The following is a 13199-nucleotide window of genomic DNA, read 5'->3' as shown; positions in this document are numbered from 1 at the left end:
GACGGAGAAACGCTTCTCCGCCTTCTGCTGCTTCCCTGGGAGGTGTGGAGATGGTCCAGCAGAGACCGAAAGTCTGTGTCTGTGTTACGCCTTTATTTTTAAGTTGCACAGTAACGTAGGTTGGGGGAGAGTCATGGTAAGAGCAAGGTAACCAGCAACGGTCAGGCTCTCCAGTGCACCCTCAGCCCCCCAGGCGTGCCTGGGGGTCGTACGCTTGAGTTCCATACAAATAAGTAGGGGAAATTAATTGATGGAATTTTTATTTTATTTTTGATGGAATTTTTAAAAATAAGAAAGCACAACTGATAGCACAGAGTTGGCAGTGACTTTTCCTCGCTTTCGGCAGCCCTGCGTGAGCCTGGCAGAGGGAAACCTGTTAGTCTCCAGTCCCTTGCCTGTTGGCCACACTCTGTGTGAAGACATTGGCTCCAAAGTGGGATCCCAAACCTTTAGCAAGAGCTGACTTTCTTCCAAGTCCCAGTTGGGAAGGAATTTCAGACTCCTTCCGGGGGGGGGAGGGGGGGGAATGACTGTGAAACTAAACAAAAATGTTTCAATGAGAAGGAAGCTTATGCACCCAAGTTTATATAATTAAAAATAGTGTGGAAGAGGATGACCACAGATGCCACAGCAACTGTCGTACTGGTTTTGCTCTCTTTCCCATCAGCTGGTCAGGGCATCTCTGGCATAACAAAGATGGATGTGCAGCTCTGTTGCTCTGAGTTTTACTTTCTGTCTCCTTTCACTAATTTATCATCTAAAAAACTGTCAGCGGCCTTGGTTTATTCCCATTACATTGAAAGTTATCCATAGATCTGACTGTAGTCAGCATCTGAGGTCTATTCCAGAGAGCATCTCTCCCATCTGCCCCCGCTGCCCGGCATCTTTGCAAGTTATCTTGGAAAATTTGAGTGGTTTTTTTCGTTGTTGTGTTTTGGGTTTTTCCCCCCCATTTTGGAAAAACAGAGTCACACGCTTCATTAGCCTGGAAATTATTTTCTTTTATTCTTTGCCCCAACTATGTGTGGTATCCCAAATTCCACTATTAAAATGGGTGATTATGGTTCTCTCAGAATGATGGTGGTTGCCTGTGAATAGTGTGATCACCCAAGGCCCTATGAAGAACAGAGGAGTGCAGCATAAACCTGGAGATGGTCGAGACGGTGGGGTCGTACCGAGAACAGGTTAACAGGAGCATTCATTTCTAAGTAGAAAATACCAATAACTAGAAGAATTAGCTCAGAATTTGTTAACCACCAGTTTCAAGCAGATTTTTGTGTGTTAACAATTAAGCTGCGGTGTACATCTGACTTCGTTTTCTTTGACGTCCTGTGAGAAATGTTAAAACAGAATACTGTGCTGTGAAAGAAATCAGCATGTTTTTGTTTCTGGTGTCACAGTAAAGGAAGAATGTTTGGTAAACCTGATCTTTTGGAATAAAAAGATTACGTATATAATAGGCGTTTACCACTCAGGGAATGTATGTGGGAAAAAGCCGGGGCACATTCCATTGAAGGTGAAAGCCATTAGGTGATATTTTTCAATCCGTTCTGCTGGTGGTGTTAGCCTGGCCCTTACATATGCACACGGACACACGTGTGTGCACAGTGTCCATGCAGGCATGTGTGTGTTCTTCTCTTTCAGTACGGCCCCTATTCTGATGTCTCAGAAATCACCACTGCTGCAGGGCCTCCTGGACAATGCAAAGCACCTTGTATTTCTTTTACACCTGATGGCTGTGTCCTAGTGGGTTGGGAGGTAAGTCAGGCGTGTGTTCTGCATCGGCTTCTGTTTCTTGTACTTCGTCTGCCCCCAAATGCAAGTTACGAGAAACCTACAAAGCTAAAATTCACATGTAGGTGATTTTTACACATTAATCTCCCTTGGCACTTGCTTATGTCACTTAGAGTTGTGGAAATTTTATCACTTGTCAGACCTGAGTTTCTCTTTCATGCTTCTTTCTTTTGTATCTGAATACCCAGGGGCATGTGGCTTTTTTGCCCAGTTACGTAGTTGGACACAAACGTTAGAGGATTTTCTTCTCAACGAAATTAACTACTTGAGTTTTTGCTTTCCAGAGTCCTGAAAGCTCTGGTGCTGACATCTCAGAGTACAGGTTGGAATGGGGAGAAGATGAAGAATCCTTAGAACTCATTTATCACGGGACGGACACCGGCTTTGAGATAAGGGATCTGTTGCCCGCTGCACAATATTGCTGTAGACTACAGGTAGGTTGACATTACTTAGATGTTACTAGTAGACCCTGGTGTTCACAAAAGACTCTGGGGAACTTAACGACTTGTGATGGAGGCTATCGAGGGATGATCTGGAAAAAGAGTGCTTTTAAATAAAAACAAATTCAGTTTGGTGTCTTATAATTAATTATATATTATTTATATATATTATTATTATACATGTTATTTATATATACATTATTAAAATTAATTTCTGCTTCTCACCACACTTATGTCTTGTGAATTCACTGAATAAATGACCAAATCCAAGGCAGAGGTGTCACGGCTCCTTAGGGAAGGCTCCTTCTGTCTGCGTTCTCCTGAGATGCACAGTTCAGTGGGGCAGACGCTTAAAAATGACAAAAGGCAGAAGATGTATGTGCTGGTTGCTAAATGGAGCCAGAAACAAACATTAGAGTGATTTGGACTAGTCTGTATTAGATTACGGGATCCACCTCCCACTTCTCAATGACCATTCCCAAGGACGGTTAGCTGGAAGCTTTGACTTGGGAGTCCAAATGGAATAACATCAACAACAGTTGGCTCTTAGCCTAACCCCTAACAGTGAAGGTAGTCATGAGTTTACTCTACTCTTGACTTTTACTTTATTGATTTGGTTATTTTTCCCCCTTTGTAAAGCCTTATTTTCCTGAGAAAACAGAGTTCTCTGTCCATTTCTTTCCGTTTGTTTATTAACATTTTTGGGCACAACTTTATCCCAGAATCAAAGGATGATCAAGAGGAGAGATACAAAGATTAGTCAGACATGGTTCTTGACCTTGGAGACGTCTGTCTTCACACATGTTTAGATTTAAGCCAGATTTAGGTTTCTACCCGATTTAAGTGATGAATCAAATTGCTTATTACAAGTGCATCAGCCTATCGGTGTCTCATTGGAGAAAATATTCCCTTCCCAAATTAATTTTCCAGATCAACCGAGGCTTCTCTCTTGAATTCTGAATCCTGCTTTATTATAAACATTCTGATTAAACTCTTTTGTTATACACCTTCCTTCCTTCTTGAATGGAGCACCTGGGACATAATTAACTCTTTGTCAATGAGTCAGGGTCACAGCACATTATCTGATCTTTATAATAGCAGTGCTGAGTCACTGGGAAAAGGTTACAAAATATGTGCTACACTCCTGTTTTTGGAACAAGGCAGGATATAAATAAAGAACTGTCTGCCACCACAGGAAAGAACTTCACTACACTTTACGAGTTTTGATCCCCTTAAAATGTTCTTCTACTTCGTTTCCTCCTTTCGGGGTATATGTTGTCGTTTAGCACCCACTCTCTCCCCCAAACTGATTTCAAAAGATACATTGACCAGAGTAAGAAGAGAGCCTGCAGAATCATCTTGCCTCTCTGTTTTGAAAGTTTAGAGGTAAAAAGTATTTTCAAATGTCATACTTGTTTGTCATAAATTGAATGAGACCTTGTGAAGGGATATAGTACAGTTTTTTTCTTTAAGATTTATTTACTTGTTAGAGCTGAGAGAGAGAGAGAGAGAGAGAGAGAGAGAGAGAGAGGGAGAGGGAGAAAGCGAGCACAGGAGCAGAGGAAGAGGGAAAGAATCTCAAGCAGACTCTGCTGAGTGAGGAACCCAACATGGGGATTTGATGTCAAGACCCTGAGATCATGACCTGAGCCAAAATCAACACTTAACTGACTGAGCCACCCAGGTACCCCAAGGCATTCTTTTAAGAACCACCATTGCTATGCAAAAAAAAAATGTATTGTCAGGAAAAAGGTCTCCTCAAATCCGTATTGATTTCCTTGGCACATATGGACCAGATATGAATTATTTTCATTTGACTTACTGCAAAGTCAGGCTAAACCCAAATAGTCTCTTTGAATATTTGGCATCTTAAAAATTAAATCACTGTGATACTCACATTGTGTTTTTTATAAAACTCGGGTGAAGCATTTGTTTTGCTCAAGAACTTCTGCTATTTTATATTCTTCCTTAAGAGTATTTTAATTAACAAGGACCAAAACAGTTCCATTCACATGTGAGGCCTGTTGTATATTATAGGCATACTTTTATTTATTTTATTAAAAGAGTCTTCCAAATTGTTTTGTTTTTTGGAAACTGATGATGATAAATAGTATAAATCAAGAAAACATTTCCCATAAAAGAAAGCTAGTAAAAGAAAGTGGGATCCTGGAGTAGAAAAAGAACATTATTGAAGAAACTGGGAAGGTTGGAATCAGGTCTGTATGTAGTTAATAGTGTCATGTCAATGATAATTTTGTGGTTGCTGTTTTGTTCTCGATCTTCCCCAGAAGGGAAGCGCTGGGCTGTTGGCCAGGATCTTCCATGTTGATCAATTTAATCTTTACAATGATCCTATGGATTAGGATCTGTCCCCATTTTATATCTGAGGAAACAGGCTCTGAGATAGTAAATTGCCTAAGATCACACAATATACATACATATGTATGTGCATGCTAACTGTACAGTTAATAAGTAATAGAATCCAGATTTGAACTAAGCTCCAACTCTAAAAGCCATCTCTTTTCCTTCTATTACATGGTGATATAAAGCCTCAATTAATATGAACATTGAGCTCCATGATGTCTTATTTTTCTATCCATGTGTGATCAATTTGTATTTAAAAAAAATAAAATCTCTAAATATATGCTCTTAAAATAAATCGTGACATTAAGAATTTTACCAAAAAGAGGGCAGCCCCGGTGGCCCAGAGGTTTAGCGCCACCTTCAGCCCAGGGTGTGTTCCTGGAGACCCGGGATCAAGTCCCAGGTCGTGCTCCCTGCATGGAGCCTGCTTCTCCCTCTGCCTGTGTCTCTGCCTCTCTCTCTCTCTCTCTCTCTCTCTCTCTCTCTCATTCTGTGTCTTTCATAAATCTTAAAAAAAAAAAAAGAATTTTACCAAAAAGAGAGTTAGGTATTGTCATGAAATAGGACTAGATAGGACAAAATATTACAGTAGAGTTTCAAGAGTGATTTGTTAGCAAATGAATGCTCTGAACTTCTTTGAAATCAACAGTAATATATAAATGTTATAGAGGAGCCCGGGTGGCTCACTCGGCTAAGCGTTTGCCTTTGGCTCAGGTGGTGATCTCAGGGTCCTGGGATTGATCAGGCTTCCTATGCAGCAGGGAGTCTGCTTCTCCGTCTCTCTCTACCCCCCTCTTTCCCCTCTTCATTTTTTTTCTCTCATAAATAAATCTTTTAAAATTAAATAAAACATTAAAAAATAATGTTACAACTTCTGTTTCAAACCTTTGATTAAAGAGTTCAGACTGCTTTAATTTTATAATGTGTCCTCATAACCCCTCTTATGAATTCAATGAGAACTAGATTTTAGAGTACATTCACTTTTGTAAGGAGGCTGCTAAATGTTTTTCTGTTTCTAAGGGAAAAAAATAGACACTTAATAACATTTATTGAGCACATATTCTGTATCAGGTACTGTTCTAGTTGCTGGGGAGATAGCAGTGAGCCAAACAGACATCTTTGCCCTTATAGAGGGTACATTCTCATCTGGGAGAAATGAAGTATATCCTATGGTGGTGATAAATACTATGATGAAAAATAAAGCAAAGAAGAGAAATAGGAAATGAAGAGGATCACGGAGGGTGAAGAGGGGTAGGGTGGCTACAAATTTAAATACGGTGGTAGGAGAGGGCTCACTGAAAGGCAGCCCTTGAGATGATTGAGTGAGCTGTGCAGATGTCTAGGGAAAATGTTTCCTGGACAGAAGGGCAGCAAACTGGAAAGGCCCTGAGTTGGGAGTAGACTTGATGTCCCTGTGAAACAGCAAGGAAGCCAGCGTGGCTGGAGCAGAGTAAGTGAGGGGGGAACATTAGGTGATGAAGTCAGAGTGGCGGTGGGTTTTTATGGCAGGGTGGTGGTGGTGAGCCGATCAGATAAGGTCTTGAGGGCTTTGTGAGGACTTTGAAGTTTATTCTGAATATGGTGGGAGGCCACTGATGGGATATGAGCAGTACCGTACTGTGCTTGGTGAATACATTGTATCGGGCTAGAGCCACACAAATAAATTTGGGAGTAGGATATAAATGGCATTAGGATATAATATGGTACTTACCCCCGAGATATGATATGAGTGACATTTTGTCCCCAAGAGAAGGAGATAGAGCAGAGATTAAACAAGGAAGAGGTGGCCACGGCCTGAGCCCTGGCGGCCTCCAGTGTTGAGAGGTGATAAGTAGCAACGGGCAAAGGTGATTGAGAAGCAGCAGCAGGTAAGTAGAATCAAGAGTATGGCCCTGGAGCCCAAGTGAATAAATATTTGATAGAGCAGTGAATAACGAAGGTCTCAGCTGTAGCTCTCAGGTAAAATCAGAAAGCACCGAGAATTGACTTCTGAGAGGAGTTTATCATTCACATGGAAAACTGTTGAATACTTGCCATTTACTGTCTACCCCAGACAGGTTTTGTGGATGTCACAGGATATCACAAGACCACGTATAACCTGAAGTGGGCTGTGCAAATACAAAGTGTTATTTTAAAATTATTTTTCGTAAATGGTGATGATGGTGATGTTATCTTCTGCTTTAGAAAAGTTGTTATTGCCTTTTTTTTTTGAAAGTCATTGTGAGGGATCCTTGGGTGGCGCAGCGGTTTGGCGCCTGCCTTTGGCCCAGGGCGCGATCCTGGAGACCCGGGATCGAATCCCACGTCGGGCTCCTGGTGCATGGAGCCTGCTTCTCCCTCTGCCTGTGTCTCTGCCTCTCTCTATCTCTCTGTGACTATCATAAATAAATAAAAATTAAAAAAAAAAAAAGAAAGTCATTGTGAAAGTGAGCATTTTCTTTAATTTATTTCTAACTGTGTTCTAGAAGTAACTTTGTCTGTTGCGTTAGATTGATGCAGCAGCACCTAACACGGGGCATTAGAATTTGCATTGGTGTAATGTGGACTTTGTCTTGCTGTTATCTTTTTAGGCTGTCAATCAAGCTGGAGCAGGACCGTATAGTGAGCTTGTCCTTTGCCAGACGCCAGCATCTGCCCCTGACCCTGTCTCCACTCTCTCTGTCCTGGAAGAGGAGACCCTCAATGCCTACCCTGATTCACCTTTTGTGTGCCTTGTACTGAACTGGGAAGAGCCGTGCAATAATGGATCTGAAATCCTTGCTTACAATATTGATCTTGGAGACACTATCATCACCGTGGGCAACACCACCACCCACGTTTTGAAAGGCCTCCTTCCAGAAACCACCTACCGGTGAGTGCAGGAAAACAGAACTAAAGTTGCATCCAACACATCAGTTCTTGGAGCTGTAGACCCTTCAGGTTCTAAAGGCCAAACGAGTGAATTCAAATCATTTTTCCTTAATATAATTTAAGGGTCCTCAATGCAGATACATCTTTAAAACTCGTATTGTTCTGTCCTTTGTGAGTCAGTTACAAATCTATACATTTCCTAACCCTTGAGGGGGAATTTCACCTACTGCTTTAAATTAGTTCTTCCCTCTTGGTCTCTTAGCAGCCACTCCTTGTATTTTACTGTGACTCATGTCATTCTGTGGACACCGTCTGTCCTCAGCATGTACTTGGACACCTCTGAAGCAGGGCTCCACCATTCTTGTGATTCCCCAGAAGCAGACACAGCCTTACGTAGCATTTGTGTTGTAGCTTTTACTCAAGGTTTTTGCAAGGGTCCAGAGGAAAAAAGTTAGATTACACATTACTGAGCAAAGCTGTTAGCATCTGCATCCCCTGCCCGGAGTTCTTCTCCAGGAGCTAGTGACCTCCCCTTCCTCTGCTCACCCATCATCTTCTCCAACATGGCCTCTTAAAATTGCAAATTACTTTCCTCTGTCTCCAAGTTGCCTTCACTCCCTCAAAAGGAAAAGTGTATGATTCGTGGTTACTCAGGTGTGCCCCCTTCAGAGCATCTGTTCCAGACACTCTTGATTCAGGGTGGTGGGAAAGCAGTGCACATGGAGTAGGAGCCGCACTTCAGATTTTGAGCTTGGATCTTTTCCTGGGCTTACGGTGGCGTGGTATGATCCTGTCTCTTGGGACGTCAGGCAGCAGCAGCGAGCCTCCGCACACAGTCAGCCCCAAGATCGGGAAAGTCAGCACCCATTGCACCCACAGCTATTCTGTACCCACACAGTCTTTCTCGTTTTCACTTTCAGTCCATTACTCAGTCCACTACAGGAGATAGTCCATACTTGGTTATAAAATAGGCTTTGCATTAGAGGATTTTGCACAACTGTAGGCTAAGGGAAATGTTCTGAGCGTGTTTAAATTGGCTAGGCTAAGCCCCAATGCTCAGTAGTCAGGTGTATTAAATGCATTTTTGACTTCTGCAACTAGACTTACTTTACTTTTCTAAAACAATGATGGGGTTTTTTGTTTGTTTTTACTCTTTCATTATTAAAAAAAAAAAAAAAAAAAAAACCTCTTCTGGGGACAGTACTACATAAGGCATGGGCCTGTGAAATAAAAACAGACCCAGTCTTTGCCCTCCGAGCACTCACAGGGTTGAGGGACACTTACATAGCCATCGTAGGATAGTAGGTTATCGTGACATCACAGGCTGAAAATAAAACTGTACAGAATCCTGTTGGTATTTCAGAGAGGAAGACCCAGGTTTAGAGTGGTCAGGGTGCTTTGAAGCGGGACTTGAGATAGACACTAAATAAAGAGGGCTATGACTTACTTAGATGAAGAGGCAGGCCAAGGGCATTCTTTGATTTCTAGCCTCTTTAGCCATTCTCAAAAAAACCAGTCTTGAGTCGTGTTTGCTGACCGCATGCCAAGTGCCTGTTGTGTCTAGAGCACTCTAACCAGGTGCTGAGGAAATCCAGGAATGACTAAGTCCACACCTTGACCTCAGGGAATTTCCCCAGTGATGACACTCTAAGGAAACCTCACCGTGAGGAAGAATGATTAAGGAAATGGCAGCCCCCACCATCCAGAATATTGCCTGACCTAATCCCTAATCCGAGGAAGACCTCAGAAGAAGCCACACTGGTTCAGGGACTCCCAAAAAGGTTTTGTGTCCATTCTGATCCACATCCATGTCTACTCCAGAGTGAACTCAGACCCTCAGGTCAGCCCTCTGAATGTTTGGATCAGAAATCAGGAAAGGCCTCTTAGGGCAAGTTGTTAGCCCAAGAATTTTCCTCCTTTCAGACATCGTGTCTACCTGAAAGGTGACGTACTTTAAAATGTCAGGGCTCATGGAAGGATATGATGATAGGGTAATGCCGACTCTTCTTACTCCACACACAGTCCAGTGACTTCAAGAAAGAAATCCAGAGCTCAAAGACTTGAAGGAAGGAACAGATAATGATGAAATGGCATTTACAATGGAAATTACCAAAAATATCTCCCAGAGATGTGGTTGATTTAATGTCTAAAAGTCCCTCTCAGGGTAATTCTATTTTAGAGAGGATGAGCTGTTTTAGTAATGTAGGGACTATGGAAGCAAGAGTTTAGGTTTGGGTCATAAAACTTCAGGACTATTTTAGAAATATTTAATGGATGTAACATAAACAATTCAGTATTGATATGCAGGGCTGGTACATTGAGCTGAGTGTAGAAAGTCACTTTCCAACCTGAACAGGGTAGTTTCAATGATCCCATTTTAGATGGATTGGTTGAGAATGGAATAGCTTTAGGAAAGGTAAACTGTGTGTTCCTGCTGCCCCCCCCCCCCCCCCCCCCCCCCCCCGTCATTGCTGGCCAAGCAATAAATAAATTAGATGTCTTCTATTTAAGATATTACGGTCATTATTTATATTTAAGGTCTTTTTTTTAAAGAACTTTAGTTTCTGTAGTACATAATTGGGAGCTCTTTTGTAGAAGTCTGACCAGCCCACAGTCTTGTTCTCTGTACGTTTCAAACACACAATTGCAATAATTATAATGAAATACAAAATGAGTATTTCAAGTAACTAAGGGTGTAATTTTGGTGCAATCAACTTTTACCTCACCTTTTTCTGTTCCATAAATTGGTTAAAAGATAAGTGAACAGATCATGATGTTCTAGACAAAAGTGTGGAATGAAACATTTCAAGCAGGCTATGGGGTTTGGAGAAAGGACTTGTTTCTTTTGTTTGTTTGTTTATTTTTAAACTTCTGCAGTTACACTTTGTTCTCATGCTGAGTTTGTCTTTCTCTCTTTTGCCAGAACAGAAATGTGCCCCTCTGTAAGCACACCCACTGCCACAGAAAGAGGTTTCAGTGGATTTGTGGCTTTTCCATTGGTGCTTACAAAAACAACCCGCTGGCTTACTGACACCCTGTATGGAATTTGATTGGAATTTACAATGCAGTTTTTAAGGGTATTACTTTTGAGCTTAGAACTGAGTTTGGAATTGTGTTTGCGTTTTGGTTTCAGGAGAAGGAAACATTATTGAAAACAGAGACGTGGCTTTCTTTAGGCTCTGTGAGCAGAGAGAAAAGATCTCCTGGTGTCACCCCTCCCAGTGCTCTGGCTTGAGTGTCTCCAGTGACCGGGCAGTGTGGTTCCAGCGTCTGCTCACCAGGCAGTCCGTGAATAACTGTTGTTATAGTGTTCCCATTATGTTTTGTCAAACTTCTGTATATTTAACATCTGCTCAGTTGCAAGAGCCTCCCTTTAGTGCAGTGGTTATCACAGTGTGATTCCTGGACCAGCAGCAGCAAACAGCAGCATCACCTAGAAACTTCCTGAAATGCAGATTGTCAGGCTCTACTCTAGACCTGCTAAGTCAGAAACTCCAAGAGTAAGGCCTGGCCCTCTGCTTTAATTTGCCCTGCAGGAGATTTTGTTGCATGCTGAAGGTTAAGAACTTTTGCCTTAGAGCAGTGATTCTTGGGTGTTGGTGTATGTAAGCATCACCCAATCCACAGAAGTCTGAGCCCCATTCCTGTAGACTGTGGTTTAGTAGGACCCAGGGGGTCTAGACGTCACTGTCCTATCGTGTCAGCTGTCCTCTACTTAACCATCCGCACTTCATTCACATCTGTCTTCACTAGCATGGGTTTTCTATTACCTCCTCCATCCTCTTCATTGGGTGAGTTCCGTTTCTTGACAGACTCTTTAATGAGCGATGTCCACACCTCCAGGAAGGGTCTGGTTGGCTGGCTCAGCAGAGCAAGACTGTCACCTTACATGTTCTCCATTGAGCAGTTAGTAAAGTTGCCTAAGATTACTTTTTTTGACAACCTCATTATGTGTCTGACTCATACCGAGCTACCCGACAACTAAAACTGAAGGTAGATTTGTTCATTATGCCCATTTATGCCCCTTGTGCTGGGTAAAACAGAGATGAAAATAACATGTATTGAGTCCTTACTGTATGTCAGGCACTCCATTAGCCTGCCAAAAAATGAATCATAAATCATTTCATTATAACAAGATGAGGTGGGCTGCGTTAGGAGACAAATTCTAAGTTGTTCAAAAGTAGCAGATTGGAGTCAAACAGCTTGACTGCAGTCCTGGGTCTCTCACTTACTGTCTCTGTGACCTTTGGCAAGTTAGTTACATTCGCTCTGTGCCTCAGTTTTCTGATCTGTAAAATGGGGATAATAACTTCAGCTACCTCGAAGGATGTGTTTTTAGATAAGATTCCAGGCACCTCATGTGGGACCTGACGCACAGTAAGTCACACTCAATAAATGATCTGTTGCTAACATTGGTGGGGAAGAAATGAGCCGCCAAGTGGGTTGTGACCAAATTATAGGTCTGGGGAAATCTGGTGTTATTTCTTAAGCAGCAGGAGACCTTGAAAGTTTGGTTTCCTGTCAAAGGGAAGTCTAAGTGCCTGGCATTGGATGACAGCACGGGTACCTCAGGAGCCATCCAGGATGCCCTCTCCTGAGTCCCATTGCCCCAACTGCGTCATTTCCCCCAGAGACTTCCTGTCTTTCAGCTATTATTTTATATTCCTTTGGAAGTTATCTGACGATTATTCCCTTCTTTCATATTTTTTGTCCTAGATGATTAGATGGTAGGTTGAGGGGGGGACGGTATAAAAAGTGCATCTTTTGCTCTTAGGCCTCTCCTCCCTCAACTCTTCCCAGCTGTCCTCACTGCCCCTCACCCTCACACTGGAGACACCCTGAGTACGGGGATGGCTAACTAGGATTGAGAAGTCAGCTTCCCTAGTTGAGGAAGCTTCATTTGGGAAGTCATTCTTCTTTTAACATACAGAGCGTCAGAAATTTGAGCATGTGTGTGTGTGTGTGTGTGTGTAAATAAAGTGCATTGTGGAAGGCTGTGATCTTTTCTTTTTTAAAAAAACTTTTGGGGGACGTCTGGGTGGCTCAGTGGTTGAGCACCTACCTTCAGCTCAGGGCGTGATCCTGGGGTCCCAGGATCGGTTCCCATATCGGGCTCCCTGCATGGAGCCTGCTTCTCCCTCTGCCTGTGTCTCTGCCTCTCTGTCTCTCATGAATAAATAAAATCTTTAAAAAAATAAGAAATAAAATAATCGTTTTTTAGAAAGATTGATTTATTTTAGAGCAAGCAAGCATAAGGAGGGGGGCAGAGGGAGTAAGAGAAAGAAACTCAAGCAGACTCCACGCTGAGTGTGGAGCCTGACGCGGGGCTGGATCTCACCACCTGAGCTGAAAGCAGAAGTCACGTTTAACTGACTGAGCCACCCAGGGCCCCTGGAAGGCTATGATCTTCTGAAGCAGGAATATACTTAGTATCTACAATTAGTAGTAGTAGTAGATATGTTAATAGTGGATTTTCAATCAAAAGCTATAAAAATATGCTTCATTAAGAAGCCTAGTGAATATATTTGATCAGTATTATCAATGTACTGATGGGTATTGCAGACTGCCAGGCACTTGAGGTTTTTCACATCAGCCTGGCCAAGATAGAGTTTCTCAAGAGTTATATATCATTTCCCTTCATTGTTGAGCTAAATTCCATTTCCTGTATACTTAATTTGTAGAGTTTAAGATTTCAGAAACTGATACAATGCATTAAAAAAAAAGCCAAACCTGGAGATCTGATACGATCTA

General features: G+C 42.2%; 1 protein-coding gene across 3 annotated transcripts in view; it reads left to right on the top strand.

Moving 5' to 3' along the window:
- FNDC3B (fibronectin type III domain containing 3B) overlaps window positions 1–13199 on the top strand; it is a 337274-nt gene that overhangs the window by 291704 nt on the left and 32371 nt on the right. For all 3 annotated transcript variants that reach the window (XM_072752211.1, XM_072752212.1, XM_072752213.1), the window contains exons 20-22: window positions 1645–1758; window positions 2079–2228; window positions 7169–7449. In XM_072752211.1, the coding sequence (XP_072608312.1) occupies window positions 1645–1758; window positions 2079–2228; window positions 7169–7449 (545 nt within the window). The remainder of the gene's footprint in view (window positions 1–1644; window positions 1759–2078; window positions 2229–7168; window positions 7450–13199) is intronic.

The sequence above is a fragment of the Vulpes vulpes genome, chromosome 3 (genome assembly GCF_048418805.1).
Source record: "Vulpes vulpes isolate BD-2025 chromosome 3, VulVul3, whole genome shotgun sequence".
In the NCBI taxonomy this organism is placed as follows: Eukaryota; Metazoa; Chordata; class Mammalia; order Carnivora; family Canidae; genus Vulpes; species Vulpes vulpes.
This window is presented reverse-complemented; position numbering and strand designations above follow the sequence as displayed.